This window comes from Rhinichthys klamathensis, unplaced genomic scaffold (assembly GCF_029890125.1).
Source record: "Rhinichthys klamathensis goyatoka isolate OS25496 unplaced genomic scaffold, OSU_Roscu_1.1 h1tg000177l_1, whole genome shotgun sequence".
Lineage (NCBI taxonomy): Eukaryota > Metazoa > Chordata > Actinopteri > Cypriniformes > Leuciscidae > Rhinichthys > Rhinichthys klamathensis.
The window spans coordinates 989903-1009595 of NW_026606706.1; the positions used below are offsets into that span (position 1 = coordinate 989903).

The window sequence follows — 19693 nt, forward strand, 5'->3', positions numbered from 1 at the left end:
AATGCCCTGGCAGTGGCAAATAGCTTTGTTTAAATATTTGATTTGATTACATTAATGTTTAAGTTGAGATTTACAAGAAATATTTTATTGATACTGTGTAAAGGGAATACTGCTGGTGTAAAAGCACCTTATTTGTTTAAAGTTTTTGCAAACCACATGTTATTGCACTTTTGTAGCAGTACATTTAAATCAAAAGTGCGCAATACACTACTAGAATTCATTATTCAATTTTGCGCGTAACAATGCGATTAATCGCGATTAATCGCAAGAAAATCATGCGATTAATCGCGATTAAATTTTTTAATCGTTGCCCAGCACTATAAAAAATAAATAAAAGATATTTGGAAATTTCCCTTTAAAACAAAGGCTCAGTTTGTGGTCAACTGTTCATTATTATTTTATTGAAAACAATAAAACAAAGACAAAGTCACTTATATTAAACACTTTTTTTTAACAGAAGTTATCTTGCCCCTTTAATTGCCTCCGCTATCATCCTGTCAATCATCTGTCTCATTCTTGCGGGTCGCGGCTATGATTGCAGTTTCAGTAAAATTTAATTTCACCATCATCTGTACCCACCCTCAGCCGATTGGCATAATTACAGTATTTGCAATGACCATCCCGTGTCCAAAACGGAGCTTACTGTCTAAAAGAAAAGTTGTGACTGCCTAGCGCAGCACCACACAGATTCAACTCAGCACATCTAAATAAAACAGGCTGGTGGCAGACTAATATTTAATATTTCTGATGTAAATATTTCTGTGAAACGCATTAAGTTGCACAGAAGAAAGCCTAATCTAGGACCTGCCCTGTACAGTTTAAGAAGCGGTAGTAGATGACTATTATTAGTATTTATTTATTTACAAAAACACATGATAGAGGTACTACCAGAAACAAGTAGAACTTCTTTAAAGAACAAACAGAAGAATGACATGAGAGTGTGCATATAAAGCATACATACAGTATACAACAAAGCACAGGCTATACAACAAACGTGTGCATTCTTTTTAAAATTTGACTTTAAACTTAACAAGAGAAGGAAGGACCATGAGGTATGTATTAAAGGTAGGGTATGGGATTTGCAAAACGGCCGGCAGATTTTGAAAATACACAACTCAAAAGGTCCTACCTTCTTTCCTCCAACGCTGGCCCTGACTCCACCCATTCGAAGAACATGGACACGCAATCATGCATCTGCAAAACTCAGATGCGCGAGATTGCAAGATTGCGAGATTGCGAGATTACTCTCTCTCTCTCTGTACCGGGGCGACTTGCACTTACTGTGACTGGGTCACAAGCTTTGAGTATGCGCACGAAGGGGACACGCGCACAAGGGGGATGGGGGAGGGGGGGATGGTACGACCGTTTGATTGACGCACTGACTGTCCAATGATTCTAGGTGGTCTTGGAAATGATTGGCTGGAGTTTCGAGTCCTGCCCGTTCCACAGAATTGCTTATTGCTTAATTTTCATTTCAGTGCTTCTAACTCAGTGGCTGTAAGTAGGTTAGGAATAGGATTTCAAGTGATTTTGAAAAAAATGGTCAAAAAAGAAAATCACACACCCCACCTTTAAACTACATGAAGTACATTTTATGATGAAATCACCAATGCTCTGTCTGTCTCAATGGTGCCAAACATTGGGTAAATGTTTTCTGTCTCACTAAAGTCTGTGTTAAATGTGTAAATATGTCTTCTTTTCTCAGCATCATAGAAGGAGACGTGGCCCTCCTCTATGTCCAGATAAACTCCTATCTTAGAGGGAGTTGGTAGGTTGAGTTTGATGACTGGTTCAGTCAAAGCCATCAAAGTACCCACCCGCAGATGCAGATTCCAGTACCCTGTTTTTGTGTTCATGGTCACATAGCCACTACGAGGAGCTGATTCCTTCACAACTCCCACCCGCCACTCATGTTTCTTCTTCACATTTACCTCCCAGTAATGCCTACCTGTATTATAACCCTCTTTAGCTTGGACACAAGTCCAGGCATCAAATTTAGAACGCTTCCGTTGGAACTCTTTCCAGTTGTTGAGACCATATTCTTTTGCCCTCAAAGATTTTCCATCTTTAGAGACTAGGAGATCTGGGTTGGCTGTGTTTGGATCCAGAATTACAACAGCTTCAAGAACAAAATGATAAGATATTGAAGTATTGAAATTAAACTTTGTATAGTGAATTTACATCCCTTATAAATCTATATCCCTTATAAAAGCTATATATCAGTTGAGCTTTACCTGTTGATTTTGTAATCCAGTTCCAAACTGCGAAAATAAAAGTAACATTGGATTAAACCTGACAAATTGAACATCAACACAAAAGTTTTTTTTTTTGGTTGTTTTTTTTTTCTTCAAAAATTTAAAGTGTAATTAAAAGTGAAGCTATGATTTTATGAAAGTCAATGAGTCTAATGAAAATACCTGGGTTAGGAATGCATAATCCAACTATGAGGGAAAAAAGAAAACAAGGAAACACATTGACATAACCATATATGCAATTTATCATTCTCTGAGACATTTTTTCTACCAACATGGTAGATGGTAAAATCTCTGTGAAAAAGACTAAAGTAATCTTCACCTGCATTTTTGGCGTTTTGCGTTTTGCTCTGTTTTCTCTTCACCCACTGTCTGTGGTTTGAATCCTTCCATACAAAACAATAAAACCATAAATACTCTTTAAGATTTGACATTCATTTTGATTAAAATGTGATTGACGTGATAAATAATATACAAAATATGATTAAAAAAATGACAAAAACATGATTCTCCAAGTATAAAAACGAGTCATAAAATGTTCATTACATTTATTGAAAGTTTAGAACATCAGTTGAAATCTCATGCATTTAGATGTTCAGTTGCAAAAAAATATTGAAAAGCCATGGACTACTGTCTCAGTTAAATAGCAATACTTGATTTCTTTACATGACCAATTTTCTTTTTCATCTTTACCTCAGAGCTTCCTGACTGTAGTACAGTCCATATTATCCAGTCCATTACTGGGAGTATGCTGGACTCTCCCTGTTTCCATTCTTTGTGGAGATCCCTCAGTGTTTCTTCACATTCCCTCTTTGGAAATATTGAGTTCTATATTTAGAAAGAGGCAGAAAGATATTTGAGATATCTGATTTAATCTTGTGCGTGACCGAAACGTCTTATCCCTCTGATCTCTGTAAACATGCAGGTGACAAACCTGTTCCATGTCTTTCAGTTCCCAAGACCAGTCAGACAAGATTTTTTTTGCTTTGTTAAATTTAATTTCACTGTTCGACAACTGCTCTGAACAGGTATGTTGTATCTACAGCAAACAGAAGAGTAAACAAATATATTGACAACTGTGGTAAAATAATGTCTGATGTTAGTTAGGGTTAATTCATAATTTTCCCTGTACCACTGTTATCTTGTCATCACTTTGCTCCAGGATGGTTATAACACAAAATCTCGAAACTGGAAGAGATATATTTTTATTGCTTATCGCATATCAGTTTATGGCATCCTGGTTAGGACATGAAACTAAACACTCATAAAAAGTGAATCCAAACCTCTTGCTTGTCCAGTTGTTTTGTCTGTGTGTTCTCGAGATCTTCAGCCCATTGCAGAATATAATATTGCTGTTCATCCGGCTCTTCTTTTTTAGTTCCTTTATTTTTAAACTTTTGAGTCATCAAGTAGAACATCTTTGACTGTGGGCATAATGCAGATCATTTGAAACTTCTGTTAAACTCATATTAAATTCATATAATAATGTCAAATATTTACCTGTACCACTCTGTCCAGTTCAGATGCTAGGTTTCTGATAATGTCCCTTGACTCATCAAGTGAGTTGTCTTTTTGCTGTATGCTTTCAGTGGCTGGTATTTTGAAGTTGAACCGCTGCAGAGAGATTTTTAGATATTAAGCAAATACTAGTGGCTTAAAGATCATTAATTATACTTTATATTACATGCATATGTTTACCTGGTAACAGTCCTTCCCAAATTGTTTGAATATTTTAACAACATTCTATCAGGAAAAACAGGGACATGCCCAAACAATTAATTCACCATGGAAGTTTTTTTTGGTACTGTTTAAAATAAAAAATAAACTGTCTATGTAGAAGATGTTTGTGACATATACCTCAGCAGCACTCAGATCTGGCCTGATACCTGGGAATGATGCAGAAGCTCTTTCATTCTTCTTTATGTTTGGCTTCATGAGACTAACATCACTAAAGGCAACTCCAGCTGCAACATATATAGACAGCCAATGAATTTAGTAACGGCAACAGGAAATGAAACATTAACGCTGTTGGCGCATTGTGGTAAAGTTATTAATTACAAACAACTCAGAGTGAAACATGCTGTATGAGTGATGTTAAGAAAGATGTCACCCATTAATATGAATACTTTTGAATATGTGTTGCACTATTCCAAATTCTGCCATACAAAAGAATGTCTGAGAAAATAGTGGAGATTTTTATTTCTCTAGCACTATATAAGATATGAATGTAAAAAGAAAAAAAGAAAGCATACCAGCTGCTGCAAATGCCATATCTCATGTAAAGAGTAATCCAATAAGAGCTCTATGTGAACACATCATTGACTGTCACTGCAGTCGAAAGAAGGGTTGTTGTTTTTGTACAGCATATTTATACTAGACCCCGCCCTGTCGAAACAAAAGTGAAACCAGTTTGTTTTTGTGCAGGCAGTGACTTTGGTCAGTTCAACCTCATAGTTCCAAACAAAAAAGGGGACATTCTGTTTCAAGCAGAGAATAGGTTATGGCTTTAAACTGCTTGGAATCGACCATTTAGTGGTGCTTTTTGTCCTTTTTTGGTGCAGGGGAGTTAGGATTTGAAAACATATGGGGTTCTTATTTTGCAAGAACAAATTGCAACATATCTGCCATACAAACACACTTACATTAATTTAATGTCACATGCCACTCACTGCTGGCCAAGTTAACAGAAGTAATAAAGAAAAGAATGGGAAAAAATATATTATTGTTTATTAGTCTTACTGAAATCGAACTGTTTCCTGTAAACGTACTGTGTCCTCTAGAGGGCAGCACCTACCGTCGCATCATTTCATTTTACACCACGAAGAAAAGAATCCAAACATCACGGAAATAGACGTGATGGTGTACTGTTTCACTTGTATAAAAGCATTCTCTGCTTGTATTTTATTCCAGGGAAACACAATTGAAACCTTTTCATTTTTTATGAATTAACGATGGATTTAAAACGTGATAAAGATGTAACAAGATCGAGCACACATCTTAAATCAGTCTTTGTTCATTTGTTCAGGATTCAGTTTCATTTTTTATCAGCCAGTGATTGACTGGGTGAGTGTTTTAGTGTCTCTTTAGTTAATTTAAATTTATGTAAATGTAACGTAATGTTAATGTACATAAATCCGTGTTACTCAAGACTCTTTAATTCATCTATCTGGCTGTCTGACTATTAGCTTTTCGTCTATTAAATCAATGCAAGTCTTGCAGTGTTGTTGTAGTGACGTTCAGCCACAATATACTGGAATATAGCTTGTGTAACTGTGTTGTGCAGAAGTAACTTACATGTGTACATCTCTACTTTTGTATGGCAGAGAGAGCACTGAGGATTTCACAACACCATGGGCAACAGGAGGAGAGGTCACTCTCATGCACCTAAAACACCACCTCTATCCCTGGACACACACTCCTCTGATCATGAGCCGGGCGTGAAGCACAGGATATGTATGGTGTCAGACTTCTTCTACCCAAACATGGGTGGTGTGGAGAGTCACATCTACCAGCTCTCACAGTGCCTCATAGAGAAGGGCCATAAGGTTGTGATAGCAACGCATGCGTATGGAGACCGCCGTGGGATTCGCTACCTGACCAACGGACTGAAGGTGTATTACCTACCACTCCAGGTTTGTTTTACAACATATTGCATTAGTTTAAAAGGGTCATATCACACACTGCTGGCAAAAAGTTTGGAATAATAAAATTTTAAAAATGTTTGTGATAAAGTCTTTTATACTCACCAAGGCTCTGTTTATTTGACCAAAAATACAGTAAAATAAATAACTCATCTTTTTGAATATACACACTCACCTAAAGGATTATTAGGAACACCATACTAATACTGTGTTTGACCCCCTTTCGCCTTCAGAACTGCCTTAATTCTACGTGGCATTGATTCAACAAGGTGCTGAAAGCATTCTTTAGAAAAATTGGCCCATATTGATAGGATAGCATATTGCAGTTGATGGAGATTTGTGGGATGCACATCCAGGGCACGAAGCTCCCGTTCCACCACATCCCAAAGATGCTCTATTGGGTTGAGATCTGGTGACTGTGGGGGCCATTTTAGTACAGTGAACTCATTGTCATGTTCAAGAAACCAATTTGAAATGATTCGAGCTTTGTGACATGGTGCATTATCCTGCTGGAAGTAGCCATCAGAGGATGGGTACATGGTGGCCATAAAGGGATGGACATGGTCAGAAACAATGCTCAGGTAGGCCGTGGCATTTAAACGATGCCCAATTGGCACTAAAGGGCCTAAAGTGTGCCAAGAAAACATCCCCCACACCATTACACCACCACCACCAGCCTGCACAGTGGTAACAAGGCATGATGGATCCATGTTCTCATTCTGTTTACACCAAATTCTGACTCTACCATCTGAGTGTCTCAACAGAAATCGAGACTCATCAGACCAGGCAACATTTTTCCAGTCTTCAACTGTCCAATTTTGGTGAGCTCTTGCAAATTGTAGCCTCTTTTTTTTTCTATTTGTAGTGGTGATGAGTGTTACCCGGTGGGGTTTTCTGCTGTTGTAGCCCATCCGCCTCAAGGCCTCAAGGTTGTGCGTGTTGTGGCTTCACAAATGCTTTGCTGCATACCTCGGTTGTAACGAGTGGTTATTTCAGTCAAAGTTGCTCTCCTATCAGCTTGAATCAGTCGGCCCATTCTCCTCTGACCTCTAGCATCAACAAGGCATTTTCGCCCACAGGACTGCCGCATACTGGATGTTTTTCCCTTTTCACACCATTCTGTGTAAACCCTAGAAATGGTTGTGCGTGAAAATCCCAGTAACTGAGCAGATTGTGAAATACTCAGACCGGCCCGTCTGGCACCAAAAACCATGCCACGCTCAAAATTGCTTAAATCACCTTTCTTTCCCATTCTGACATTCAGTTTGGAGTTCAGGAGATTGTCTTGACCAGGACCACACCCCTAAATGCATTGAAGCAACTGCCATGTAATTGGTTGATTAGATAATTGCATTAATGAGAAATTGAACAGGTGTTCCTAATAATCCTTTAGGTGAGTGTATATTAAAATAATTAATAATTATAATAATTTATTCCTATGATGGATCCTTCAGAAATCATTCTTATATGCTGATTTGGTGCTCAAGAAACATTCATTATTATAAATAAGGTTGAAAACAATTGTGCTGCTTAGTGCTTCATATTTTTGTAAAAACCGTGATAAACTACCATTCAAAAGTCTGGTGTAAGTACAAACAAAAAGAAAGATTAAATTGATCAAAAGTGACAGGCATTTATAATGTTACAAAAGATTTTATTTCAAATAAATGCAGTTTATTGAACCTATTCATCAAAGAATACTGAAGAAAATGTATTATGGTTTTTACAAAAAATATTAGCCAGCAAAAACTGTTTTCAACATTGATAGTAATAATAACCATTATTAATAATTGAGCACCAATAATAATTAATAATAACTGAGCACCAAATCAGCACATTAGTGATTTTTAAAGGATCATGTGATACTGAAGACTGGAGTAATGATGCTAAAAATTCCATCACAAGAATGAATTTGAAAATATATTAAAATAGAAAGTTATATAAATTTGACTATATTACTGTTTTCACTGTATATTTGATCAAATGAATGGTAGCCTTCGTGAGCATAAAAGACTTCTTTCAAAAACATAAAAACATCTTAATTATTCCAAACTTTTGACCGGCAGTGTACATATCAAACTTCTCACTCACATCCCTTCCTTTCAGGTCATGTATAATCAGTCCACAGCCACCACCTGCTTTCACAGTTTGCCGCTACTCCGATGTGTGTTTGTGCGTGAGCGCATCACAATCGTGCACGCCCACAGCTCCTTCTCTGCGATGGCCCATGATGCTCTGTTTCACGCAAAGACTATGGGGCTGAACACTGTATTCACAGACCACTCTCTCTTTGGATTCGCGGACCTGAGCTCTGTACTGACCAATAAGCTGCTGACTGTCTCTCTGTGTGACACGAATCACATCGTGTGTGTGTCGTACACTAGTAAAGAGAACACTGTACTGCGGGCCACCCTGGACCCTGAGATTGTCTCTGTCATCCCTAATGCTGTTGACCCCACTGACTTCACCCCTGACCCCTGTCGTCGTGACAACAGCAAGATCACCATTGTGGTCATCAGTCGACTGGTTTACAGGAAAGGTGAGGAAAACATGGTGTTTTTATTTGTATTGCAAAATAATATAATGTATTGCAAAGCATTTTCATAAAAAAGTGTTAATTTAATGACTCTAAAATCATTCAATCAGTATTTTAATTAATGTTATATATTCATAATGTTTTTTTCCCATAATAATAATTTCAAATTTTTTATTCATATTATATAAAATAATATAAAAGTAAAATGTAAAGCTACTTAATTTTTATGTAAAGCTGCTTAATAAGATGTTATTTTCAAGAATTGTATTATATCAAAGAGACTTTTTATTCAATGTGATATCAGGACAGTTTTGACTTTATGTCCCCTTAAAATATCTGAATGAATTTCAAGTCAGAAATTAATATGCTCATAATACAATCTGTTGTTTTTCAGGGATTGATTTACTAAGTGGAATCATTCCTGAACTGTGTGGAAAGCATCTAGATCTCTGCTTTCTGATTGGTGGAGAAGGACCCAAAAGAATCGTATTGGAAGAGGTTCGAGAGAAATATCAGCTTCATGACAGGTAAGAAAGCCAGTAGGCCTGAGCAATGATCTCTAGATGTAAGTATGTGTATAATTTCTTTACTTACCTTTATTTTTCCTGTGTATATTAAGGGTTCGTCTGCTGGGAGCTCTGGATCATAAGGATGTGAGGGATGTTCTTGTTCAAGGTCATGTCTTTCTCAATACTTCTCTCACTGAGGCCTTCTGTATGGCCATAGTGGAGGGAGCCAGCTGTGGTTTGCAAGTATGTTTTTTTTTTTTTTTTTCTATGAATATGTATGAGTGAAGTAACATTATGCAAGTAAAATGGGTTGCAAATGACATTTCATGTTCAAAAGTATATTGTGTGAGTATGTTCATAGTATGGACGATATATGTTAGTGACATGACGTGAAGGCCAAGTGTGGTAACCTATACTCAGTCCAGTCTGACTCTCTAACCATTAGGCCACAACTGCCCCACATATAAGATGGATACAGTATACTTTTTAATGCTACAATTAACTGGTTTATTGTGTGTGTAGGTGGTGAGCACTCGTGTTGGAGGTATACCTGAAGTCCTGCCTGATGAGTTGGTGACTCTGTGTGAACCATCAGTTCAGTCACTTTGCGATGGCTTGGAAACTGTAATTGCAAGAATACGCACAGGAAATGAGGCGTCTCCTGCCGCCATCCACCGCAAGGTCCGAACCCTGTACACTTGGAGAAATGTTGCAGAGCGCACAGAAAAGGTAAGTTTTAAGAACATGCTCGAATTTAATCATTATTTGTTGTTTATTATTGTGTAATTATTATTATTGTACACAACCATTCAAAAGTTTGGAGTCAGTAAGATTTCTTATTATTTTGAAAGTATCTTATGCTCACCAAAGCTAATATTGTGAAATATGAATCAAATTTAAAATAGCTGTTTTCTATTTTATTGTATTTTAAAATGTAATTTATTTCTATGGTGGTAATGCTGATTTTTCAGTTGCCATTTAGTCCAGTCTTCAATGTCACATGATCCTGATCACCCAGAAATCATTGTAATAATCGTGATGCTTTTTTTGTTGATTGATTGATTGATTTTATTTGACCACTTAAATATAAAAATATGAAACTGTGTCATACATTAAAATAAAATACATAAGTAGTCAGGGATAACACAATAAAGCCCGAAGACTTATTTCCATTGTGGTCCCTTATAAAGGCAGCGGAAGAGGACAAGTGGCAGCAAATCACACATCAATCATTCATCATACATTAAACAAATTCATACATATTATACAGAAAAAATGATCATAAAAATAGACTATGGTATTATAATAACTACAATTGGCACCTAAACCATACTTTCAAACCCTGTTTAAAACTACCTATACTTCTTACTTGTACCAGGTAACCGATTCCAAAGGGTAGTTCCAGCATAAAGAAAAGACTGTTTGCCCAGATTTGTATTAAATCTGGAGGGGTACAAAATCGGTTGAGCTACCCCTAGTGGAGTACCTGTGAACTTCGTTTACTCTATTAAAATAATTTCTAAAATATTTGGGAACATCTCCATAAACAATTTTATGTACCATACCCAGCTGCATCTGAGACACTCGATCCTCAACTTTCAACCATCCCACCCTTTCAAAGTGGGAACATTCCAGATGAGTTCTTATGGGGAGGTCTAAAATTAGCCTTATTAATTTATTTTGAGACGTCTGAAGCCTATGTTTCAGGTTCCCTGTGAGACCATTGTACCATGCGCCACACGCATAATCAAAATAAGGCTGAATTAAAGCTCTTGCCAAAACTAGCTTTGTTTTTTCATCCAAAAACTTTGATATTCTGGCCAAAAACCGAACTCTCTGATTAACTTTGGTGATTACCTTTTGGGCCTGACCTACTCCAGATAAATTACAATCTAACATACATCCAAGATAACTGTCACTGCCAAGATGTCTGTCACTTTTTGATGAATAATGCCTCCTTGCTAAAAAACCCCCAATTAATTTTTATAAAAAAAATCTCACTGACCCAAATGTTCTAAATTGTAGTCATTGTATAATTCTCCCACTCTTTCTGTGTTTGTTTCAGGTGTACAATCGGGTGTGCAGGGAGCCCGTTTTGCCATTGTCTGCGCGACTGCAGAGACTGCGCTCTCACTGTGGTGCCGTGGCAGGCTCCATTTTCTCCTTTGTTGCTGTTATTACCTTCCTCTTCCTGCTTTTCCTGCAGTGGCTCCGCCCAGATCATCTAATTGATGTTGCTGTAGACTCATCAGGCCCCCACAGCCGCTTGGGGCAGCACGTTAGTAAGAAAACAAGTAAAACACCAAACCCGGCTGTGTCCTGAGTGACTAATGATCTAACATGACTTTACAAGGTTATTTTGGAGGGGACGGATGTAGGTAATGAACTGAATTGTAGTACCAATGTACTACGGTACATCAAAACATGTACTGACTGTACCCGTTTACATTCCTGTATAAAACTGTGACCTCAGGTGTAGAGAAAGCTTTTAAGAGCTATCCTCAGCCAATCCCAGAGCCCAGCGCCTGCTTTTGCACAATGAACCCCCATCAGATAATAATCTAAGCTTGCTGAAATGGTTGCACAAACACCTTTAAAAATCTGGATTCAAGATAAATAAATGACAAACAGGGGCAGCTTTTTCTGTATCACCTTTACATTCATCTCACAGCATATCTGTATGCTTGAGGTGTGAGTTCAAACTGGTATATATGAACTGAACTAAAATGTTTAATGAGAAACAGTTTTTGAGCTTTAGTGGAGCTATGAATCATATCGCTTCTTTAATCTGACGGTACTTCTTTTTCTGTAAGCTGGTTTTGACTTCTATTGCTGCTTTTTATTGGCTAACGTTGGATAGTAACATGAACGTATTTATTTTAAACCCAAACACCCCATTTTCTTTTGACTTCACATGCAGCACACTCATTTTAAGGCACTATACTTCACTTTTCATACTTGCTTTCTTTTATGTTACACCTATTTTATATTGACCTTCTCTGTGAGTATGATGATCATAGTTATAACGCACAAACGTTTATACTACCTGAAAGTGGTGTTAACTTGAATTTTTTCACAATTGTTGACACAATCTACAATAAATTTTATTAACATGCAATAAGTACTGTATACATTCTTTTTTTTTACTGCTTCAGCTTTGACATGAGTATTTGTTGGTGCTTTTCGAATTTTGTCCACACAACACAAAATAATTGGAAGAATTTACTTAAAATATCAGAAGTTGAATTTAAAATTCAAACTAAAGAATATACATTAAATTAAGTCAATATATGAAATTTTACTTTAAATGTGTGACTGTTGAGGATAAATGAGGCATGTTATGTTTACATAAAGTTGTTTTTGTTGTAGATAACCGTCAGGGTCTCTCTGGATCAGGAATCTTATGCTAATACCCAAACAGGGCTGATAAAACACACCCTCAACCATTCAAGGCTAAATCCAGAAGTCGTTAACAAACACTTATCGCCCTTTCTGACTGCTTTCACACACATGCACATTCAATAGCCGCTCTATCCAGCTAGAGCGATCCTGTTTCTGCATAACACTGGATGCAAATCATGTTTTGCTGGAGAGGCAGATACTGTATCACCAATTACATTTGCAGTTACATTGGCTTTGGTTCATGGTTAATTTTCTTTTTTCAAGTTTTAGCTATTTCTCTTGCTGTGTATAAAAAATCATATTTATTTTGAGGTTGTAGATCAGTTTTACTTAGTTACTTTTTATAGGGACATATTGTCTTTACATACTGACTTTCATTTGTTCTCTGAAGCTGATTAAAGGTGCTTGCTGTGGCATGTTTTTGCATCTAATGTTTTATCTCCTCTGGCCCTTCGACTCATTTTGAGGAGATTGTTTATGTGGGGGATGCTCACCTCAGGAGTTTGGGGAGATGGGGGTGTAAGCACATATCACTGATAACGGTGGGAGGTGCATTCTTGCCAAGGGGGGTTCTTGTTTCTCTGAAGGCCATATAAACTCCTCTGAAGAGTTTCTCTGTCCACCACTATCACAATTGTTCTCTTCCTGCGAGGTCTCTGAGTTGTCTTCTTGTGAAGTTTGGAGATGGCTGTGGTTCATGCTGAAGTGAGCGTCTGGAGTAAGCCATGGGATCACAGGTTTCACATATATGGAGGACAAGTGTGTAATACACTAATGGCAGGTGAGTTTTCCTCCTCTACCTCTGTTATTCTCTCACTCTTCTTGAATGTTTTCAGTGGTCAAACACGTTTACAACAAGAACCAAGCTTGTTCTGTTTTCACAATTTGTTTTACAATTTTATTACACTAACTAAAATACCTAAATTTATATCAACCAATTTGTCACCATTGGACCATGAAACATGTATGATAGTAGCATACTATATAGCATCAAGTCAGCAATCCAGACCATTACATTTTGCAATTATATGGACATAGAAAAAGGAAATTGACTTTGGCTTGGAATGATGGTCTAGAAGATAACCCAATCTGACTTTACAGCAGGACTGGTTTTGAATAGTTTGTTTAAATTGCTTTTAAGAGATAAACTTATTCAAAAATAAGGGATTGAGTGTGGGTTTAATTGTCTATACTTGAAGGATACTTTCCCTGGATATTTGCTAATTTGACCTCTTTGAGGTCAGAGTTGTGGCTCAGTGAGCTGTGCACATGCTCAAAACATCTATAACACATCTGTCTTTCAAATTTTTGTATCTGGCCCTGGGTCATTTTCTAATCCCTGTTCACCCATTTTTCTGTCTCTAAAAAACAACTCTGTGTTTGCATTTCACTGTTTTTGTTCATTTAGAGGAATACTGAATCTGTTTTTGTGCAAGTGAGATGAGTAAATGTATGCTCACATTTAACTGCAATAACTACGCCTCTGCATCTCATTCCTGATTTACTTTACTAATTACTTGAAAAAAGTAATCGGATTACATGCCTTTAAGATTAAGTAGTGTTTCTTGTAACACTGATTATTGTTTAAATATCAAAACAACAAATGTGATATGGCACATCCTCATTTAAATATCTATGTATGTTTCTGCTTTGTTAGGTTCCTGGGATGACAGAACACCTCTACACGATGCTGCTTTGCAAGGAAGATTGCTGCCACTGCGAAGACTCCTTTCACAGGTACTAATGGGAGGAACACTTACTCAAACTGGATAGCTAAATAAGAGTTCACAAAAAGTATTTGGACACTTAATCCACACTGAAATAAGTATGAATGTCATTGGACTAGATAATACAAACCAGCCCGACTGGTCTGGGGCCACTATTACATATTGAGGTTTAAGGACAGAAGACTATGTATTAAAACAAACGGTTATTATGAATGAAGGAAATTAATTGTCCATGTTTGCATTTTTATAGGGATACAATGTGGGCATGGCTACATTAGATGGAATCACACCACTGCATGAAGCATGTGTTGGAGGCCATTTTACCTGTGCTAAACAACTTCTGGAACATGGCGCTGATGTATGTATATAGGCCTAACTTTCTCTTTATTTGCAATATTTATGCCTTTATTTTTCTCTTTTTCTCTGCATTAACATGCATTAATGGCTGCAATATGTATGCATTCAGGCGAATGCCGTCTCCTTTGATGGAGCCACTCCTCTCTTCAATGCATGCTGGAGTGGAAACCCCACTCTCGTCAGCCTCATTCTGATGTACAGCTCTGTCCACCATCCGGCTCATCTGCTGAGCTCACCTCTTCATGAAGCAGCAAAGAGAGGTATATGTGATGATTCTTGTGGATTTACAGAGAACTGTAAACATTGGGATTTCAGTAAACCGGATGTCTGTGTGTACATGTTTTAGGTCACACAGCATGTGTTGAACTGCTGCTGTCTCATGGTGTGAATGTGGACATGGAGTTGCCCAGCATAGGAACACCGCTGTACTGTGCATGTGAATCCAAGAGCACAGACTGTGTTCAAAGCCTGCTGATCTCAGGTCAGAATCACACACGCCACCCTTCATGGGTTAATAAATACATTTTTGTTTTATTTTGTGTTATCTCAAAGATGATTCTCACATGCACATTACTGTAGTACAGTAACAAAAATATCCTATCTGGATCATGTATTGTCTCTTTTTTTTTGTTTAGTTACAACTAAATAGATTAAATAGCACGTAATCAATTAGAGAAAATGCCAAATCTAATCCAAGCTAAATCATACATGTATAAATACATACAGTTTAAATACAATATATAATTATTTGTTCCCACTAATTAGCAGGGTTATTTTGGTTTTATACAGTTATAATATTTTGTAATAAAATGTATTAAATATTTAATACTCATTATTTGTAATTTATATCTTCAGTGTTCACTTTAATTTTAGTTTAAATTTTAGTATACTAGAGAAAATCTACACTTGCATAGAAGAGTGTATACATAAATTTCAAGTACCGTATTTTCCGGAATATAATAAAATTGAAAAATTTTAATCTCTGAAACCTGCTCAATTTACATTCCAAAGCGACTAACACAATGAAATTAACGTTAACCACCTTTTGTCCACTTTTAATCCCTATAATCCCATCCTTTAATGTGGTACAGTAGAAAAACACTGTATATGAGATCATTAATGATCTTCCAACAAGTCAATTGTTGGCAAATTAAAAATGACTGGTCTGTGCATTTGTACAGAAATGTTTTATCTCATAGGTTTCAGTTTGTATCTCTCCAAACATTACATTTTCACACAGTTTGTGCTTCATAGGCAAAGTAAGGCACATCAAGTTTATTTGCATAGCGCGTTTGCTACATGTTTGTTGTGTTTGTTATTACTAGTGCAATGCCCGTGCAAAATCTGTTTTTAGTAATTGTTGGTTTGGTATGTTTGAGTTGCTGAATAGCCTAGGCTACTATTACACAGGTGCCTAAACTCTGAGAAAATGATAACGTTAAGCGCACCAGAATAAAATATAATATTCAGAATTAAACAGTGTAGCTGACTTACAGATTCAGTTAACATCCACAAAATGAATAAGCGCGGCAATTCAGGGGAGGTTCAGACCTTGGCTGGAGCAGCTACACAGTGAACTCCAAGAAAATGCTACGCTTGAGCAAACAGTTGGTGAATAGGCTACTACAAATGATGGCCGTGAATAAAATATAATATTCAGATATTTTTAAACCACAACCCTCTAATGTCAGAATGTTTATTTTGGGGAGTGGCCACTCAGTGTGCAGTGTGAGAGGGGGAGTGGCCACTCAGTGTGCAGTGTGAGAGGGGGAGTGGCCACTCAGTGTGCAGTGTGGAGGGGGAGTGGCCACTCAGTGTGCAGTGTGGAGGGGGAGTGGCCACTCAGTGTGCAGTGTGGAGGGGGAGTGGCCACTCAGTGTGCAGTGTGAGAGGGGGAGTGGCCACTCAGTGTGCAGTGTGAGAGGGGGAGTGGCCACTCAGTGTGCAGTGTGAGAGGGGGAGTGGCCACTCAGTGTGCAGTGTGAGAGAGGGAGTGGCCACTCAGTGTGCAGTGTGGAGGGGGAGTGGCCACTCAGTGTGCAGTGTGGAGGGGGAGTGGCCACTCAGTGTGCAGTGTGGAGGGGGAGTGGCCACTCAGTGTGCAGTGTGAGCCAGAGTGGCCAGCGGCTAGAGTGGCAAAAGCCAATGTGTGCTTCTTTTACCGATATATTTAACAATATCGTTTGCATTTCTAATCCAAACAACGTCAAACTCGGCACTGCACTTACTCGTGCCCGTAGCAAGACAACTGTCAAGTTTGAAATCCATTGGACTAACGGTTTGAGATATTCGATTAACAGACAGACAGACAGACACACACACAGACACACAGACAGACGTTCCTGTAATTTATAGATAGATATAGCTTTTAACACACACACACACACACACACATAGTTTTTCTTCATTTTATTTCATTAATTATTTGTCTTATTTATTTCTAAATGAAAGTTAGAAATAAATAAGACAAATAATTAATGAAATAAAATGAAGAAAAACTATGTGTGTGTGTGTGTGTTAAAAGCTATATCTATCTATAAATTACAGGAACGTCTGTCTGTGTGTCTGTGTGTGTGTCTGTCTGTCTGTCTGTTAATCGAATATCTCAAACCGTTAGTCCAATGGATTTCAAACTTGACAGTTGTCTTGCTACGGGCACGAGTAAGTGCAGTGCCGAGTTTGACGTTGTTTGGATTAGAAATGCAAAAGATATTGTTAAATATATCGGTAAAAGAAGCAGCCATTGAAGTTGTGGTTTAAAAATAAACATTCTGACATTAGAGAGAGTTGTGGTTTAAAAATTGTGGTTTAAAAATAAACATTAAGTTTTTAATCTAATATTGGTAACACTTTACAATAAGGTTCATTAGTTAACATTAGTTAATGTATTAACTAACATGAACTAACAACGGGCAATACATTTGTTACAGTATTTATTAATCTTTGTTAATATTAGTTAATAAAACTCCAGCTGTTCATTGTTTGTTCATGTTAGTTCACAGTGCATTAACTAATATTAACAAATACAACCTTTGATTTTAATAATGTGTTAATAAATGTTGAAATTAATATTAACTGAGATTAATAAATACTGAATAAGTATTGTTCATTCTTATTTCATGTTAGCTAAGGTAGTTAACTAATGTTAAGTAATGAAACTTATTATAAAGTGTTTCCCTAATATGTATATATAATTTTAATATTATATTATATTAATACAATTTATTTTAGCTTTATTTCAATTACCATAAATGATTTTAAGTAGCCTAGTTTTAGTTATAGTCAACAATAGCACCACTGCTAATCACTGTGCAGTGTGCATTACAGTAAAGTGCTCCTTGTCTCTCTCCAGGCGCTGATGTGCAATGTGGGCGGGGTCTTGACACACCTTTACATGCTGCAACCAGAGTGGGCGGAGCAAAGGAGGTGGAGCTACTGTTGAAGCATGGAGCTGATTGGACATCAAGGAACTCAGAGGGAAAGAAACCTCTGGAATTGACTACAGATCAGAGTATCAAACATCTCTTGCAGATTGCAGGTAAATAAACACAAATTAAACACTCAGCATGCCCCATTACTATTATGCTGTTTTAATGCATGTTGCGATACTGATTCTGGCTTGTGATCGGTTCTGCAGGTCCTTGCTCTCTTTCTCAACTGTGCAGATGGTCTATTCGACGTTCACTGGGACAAAAAGGACTAAACAAAACTAAGTTGCTTTGCTTACCACTTATCCTGCACAATTATCTTCTCTATCATTAAAACACACATAAATATTATCCAAACACTCTTCCATAATCTTTCTCTTTTAGTAACATTATGTGCACATTTTTATTTGTAAATAATCTTTGTATAAATGTAGCTACTTAATCTTTGCTTTTTGTAATAAATATTGTTATACATTCACAGGCTATTCATTTGTTTGACACACACACACACACACACACACACACACACACACACACACACACACACACACACACACACACACAGTCTACAATTGCACATTCACACTCTTTACGAACGAGAATTAACTAACTATCCAGTAGATGGCAGCTTTGTAACATAAGATAGCCTAATATTATTTTCCCCTCATAATTTTATAGGGTAGATTGGGCTTTAAGAATCTATATTTTTACGTAGCCCAGCCTATCTATGATTTTTTTTATATACAATATAAGTAGCCTACAAAACAACAAATTGTGCCAAACATAGTAGGCTAATTACAAAATACGATATCCATTAAAGTAAAACCCAGATAAAAAAATCCATTAAAGTAAAACCCAGATAAAAAAACATGAATGAACATTATCTATCTATCTATCTATCTATCTATCTATCTATCTATCTATCTATCTATCTATCTATCTATCTGTCTGTCTGTCTGTCTGTCTGTCTGTCTGTCTGTCTGTCTGTCTGTCTGTCTGTCTGTCTGTCTGTCTGTCTGTCTGTCTGTCTGTCTGTCTGTCTGTCTATCTATCTATCTATCTATCTATCTATCTATCTATCTATCTATCTATCTATCTATCTATCTATCTATCTATCTATCTATCTATCTATCTATCTATCTATCTATCTATCTATCTATCTATCTATCTATCTATCTATCTATCTATCTATCTTTCTATCTTTCTATCTATCTATCTATCTATCTATCTATCTATCTATCTATCTATCTATCTATCTATCTATCTATCTATCTATCTATCTATCTATCTATCTATCTATCTATCTATCTATCTATCTGTCTGTCTGTCTGTCTGTCTGTCTGTCTGACTAATATGTTGAGGATGTTCCCTCTCTAGTCTCAGTTGCAAACAGTTTGGGAGAGTATATGGCAGTCCTATGATGCAGACACGTAAAAGACTGCGTGTGTGTGTGTGTACACGGTCACGGGGAATCCGTGGAAGCGCAAACTCCGCCCACGCTATGAACATCTCCAGCGGAGGGTGCGTGGGGGGGTTTGCCTCGCGCTCGGAGCTCGGGCTGCAATGAACACACCACTACAAAACTGATCTTGACTTGACCATGTAACAGCACTGCAGTTCACAGGATATTCATGTACGAATGCTGCGGCAGGTAGGACAACAGTTTATATCCTGGTGTGTTTCATGTATGCGGGTTGAGGGAATAACGCAGCTTTAAGGTGAGATGGACGCAGGAACTTCAATGCTCCCATTCTCTCATGTTTAACAGGATATCTTCTTTATATATCGGTTACATCATCTTAAAACATTCTAAACCCCGCAAAAGTCATAATCAGAAGATA

The 19693-nt window shown here is 37.2% G+C and overlaps 3 protein-coding genes across 3 annotated transcripts; 2 read left to right on the plus strand and 1 right to left on the minus strand.

The window, feature by feature from the left end:
* Positions 1-1496: 1496 nt before the first annotated feature.
* si:dkey-18p12.4 (SPRY_PRY_C-I_1 domain-containing protein) lies at positions 1497-4608 on the minus strand. Its single transcript, XM_056260631.1, has 11 exons — positions 4505-4608; positions 4110-4216; positions 3951-3995; positions 3753-3866; positions 3536-3676; positions 3187-3291; positions 2946-3080; positions 2575-2638; positions 2418-2441; positions 2235-2261; positions 1497-2119 (listed from the first exon to the last, which is right to left on the minus strand). Exons 1-11 carry the CDS (start codon positions 4521-4523, stop codon positions 1593-1595), a joined length of 1308 nt encoding a protein of 435 aa, XP_056116606.1. The 5' UTR covers positions 4524-4608; the 3' UTR covers positions 1497-1592.
* A 541-nt stretch (positions 4609-5149) lies between these two features.
* On the plus strand, positions 5150-11679 carry LOC130094427 (phosphatidylinositol N-acetylglucosaminyltransferase subunit A-like). Its single transcript, XM_056260706.1, has 7 exons — positions 5150-5315; positions 5580-5884; positions 8000-8432; positions 8824-8956; positions 9049-9181; positions 9461-9667; positions 11004-11679. The coding sequence occupies exons 2-7, from the start codon at positions 5603-5605 to the stop codon at positions 11259-11261; spliced, it is 1446 nt and encodes a 481-aa protein (XP_056116681.1). The 5' UTR covers positions 5150-5315; positions 5580-5602; the 3' UTR covers positions 11262-11679.
* Positions 11680-12733: 1054 nt separating this feature from the next.
* On the plus strand, positions 12734-18326 carry LOC130094439 (ankyrin repeat and SOCS box protein 5-like). The gene is made up of 7 exons (XM_056260728.1): positions 12734-13121; positions 13998-14077; positions 14318-14425; positions 14534-14684; positions 14771-14905; positions 17777-17962; positions 18062-18326. Exons 1-7 carry the CDS (start codon positions 13025-13027, stop codon positions 18184-18186), a joined length of 882 nt encoding a protein of 293 aa, XP_056116703.1. The 5' UTR covers positions 12734-13024; the 3' UTR covers positions 18187-18326.
* The last annotated feature ends 1367 nt before the right edge of the window (positions 18327-19693 follow it).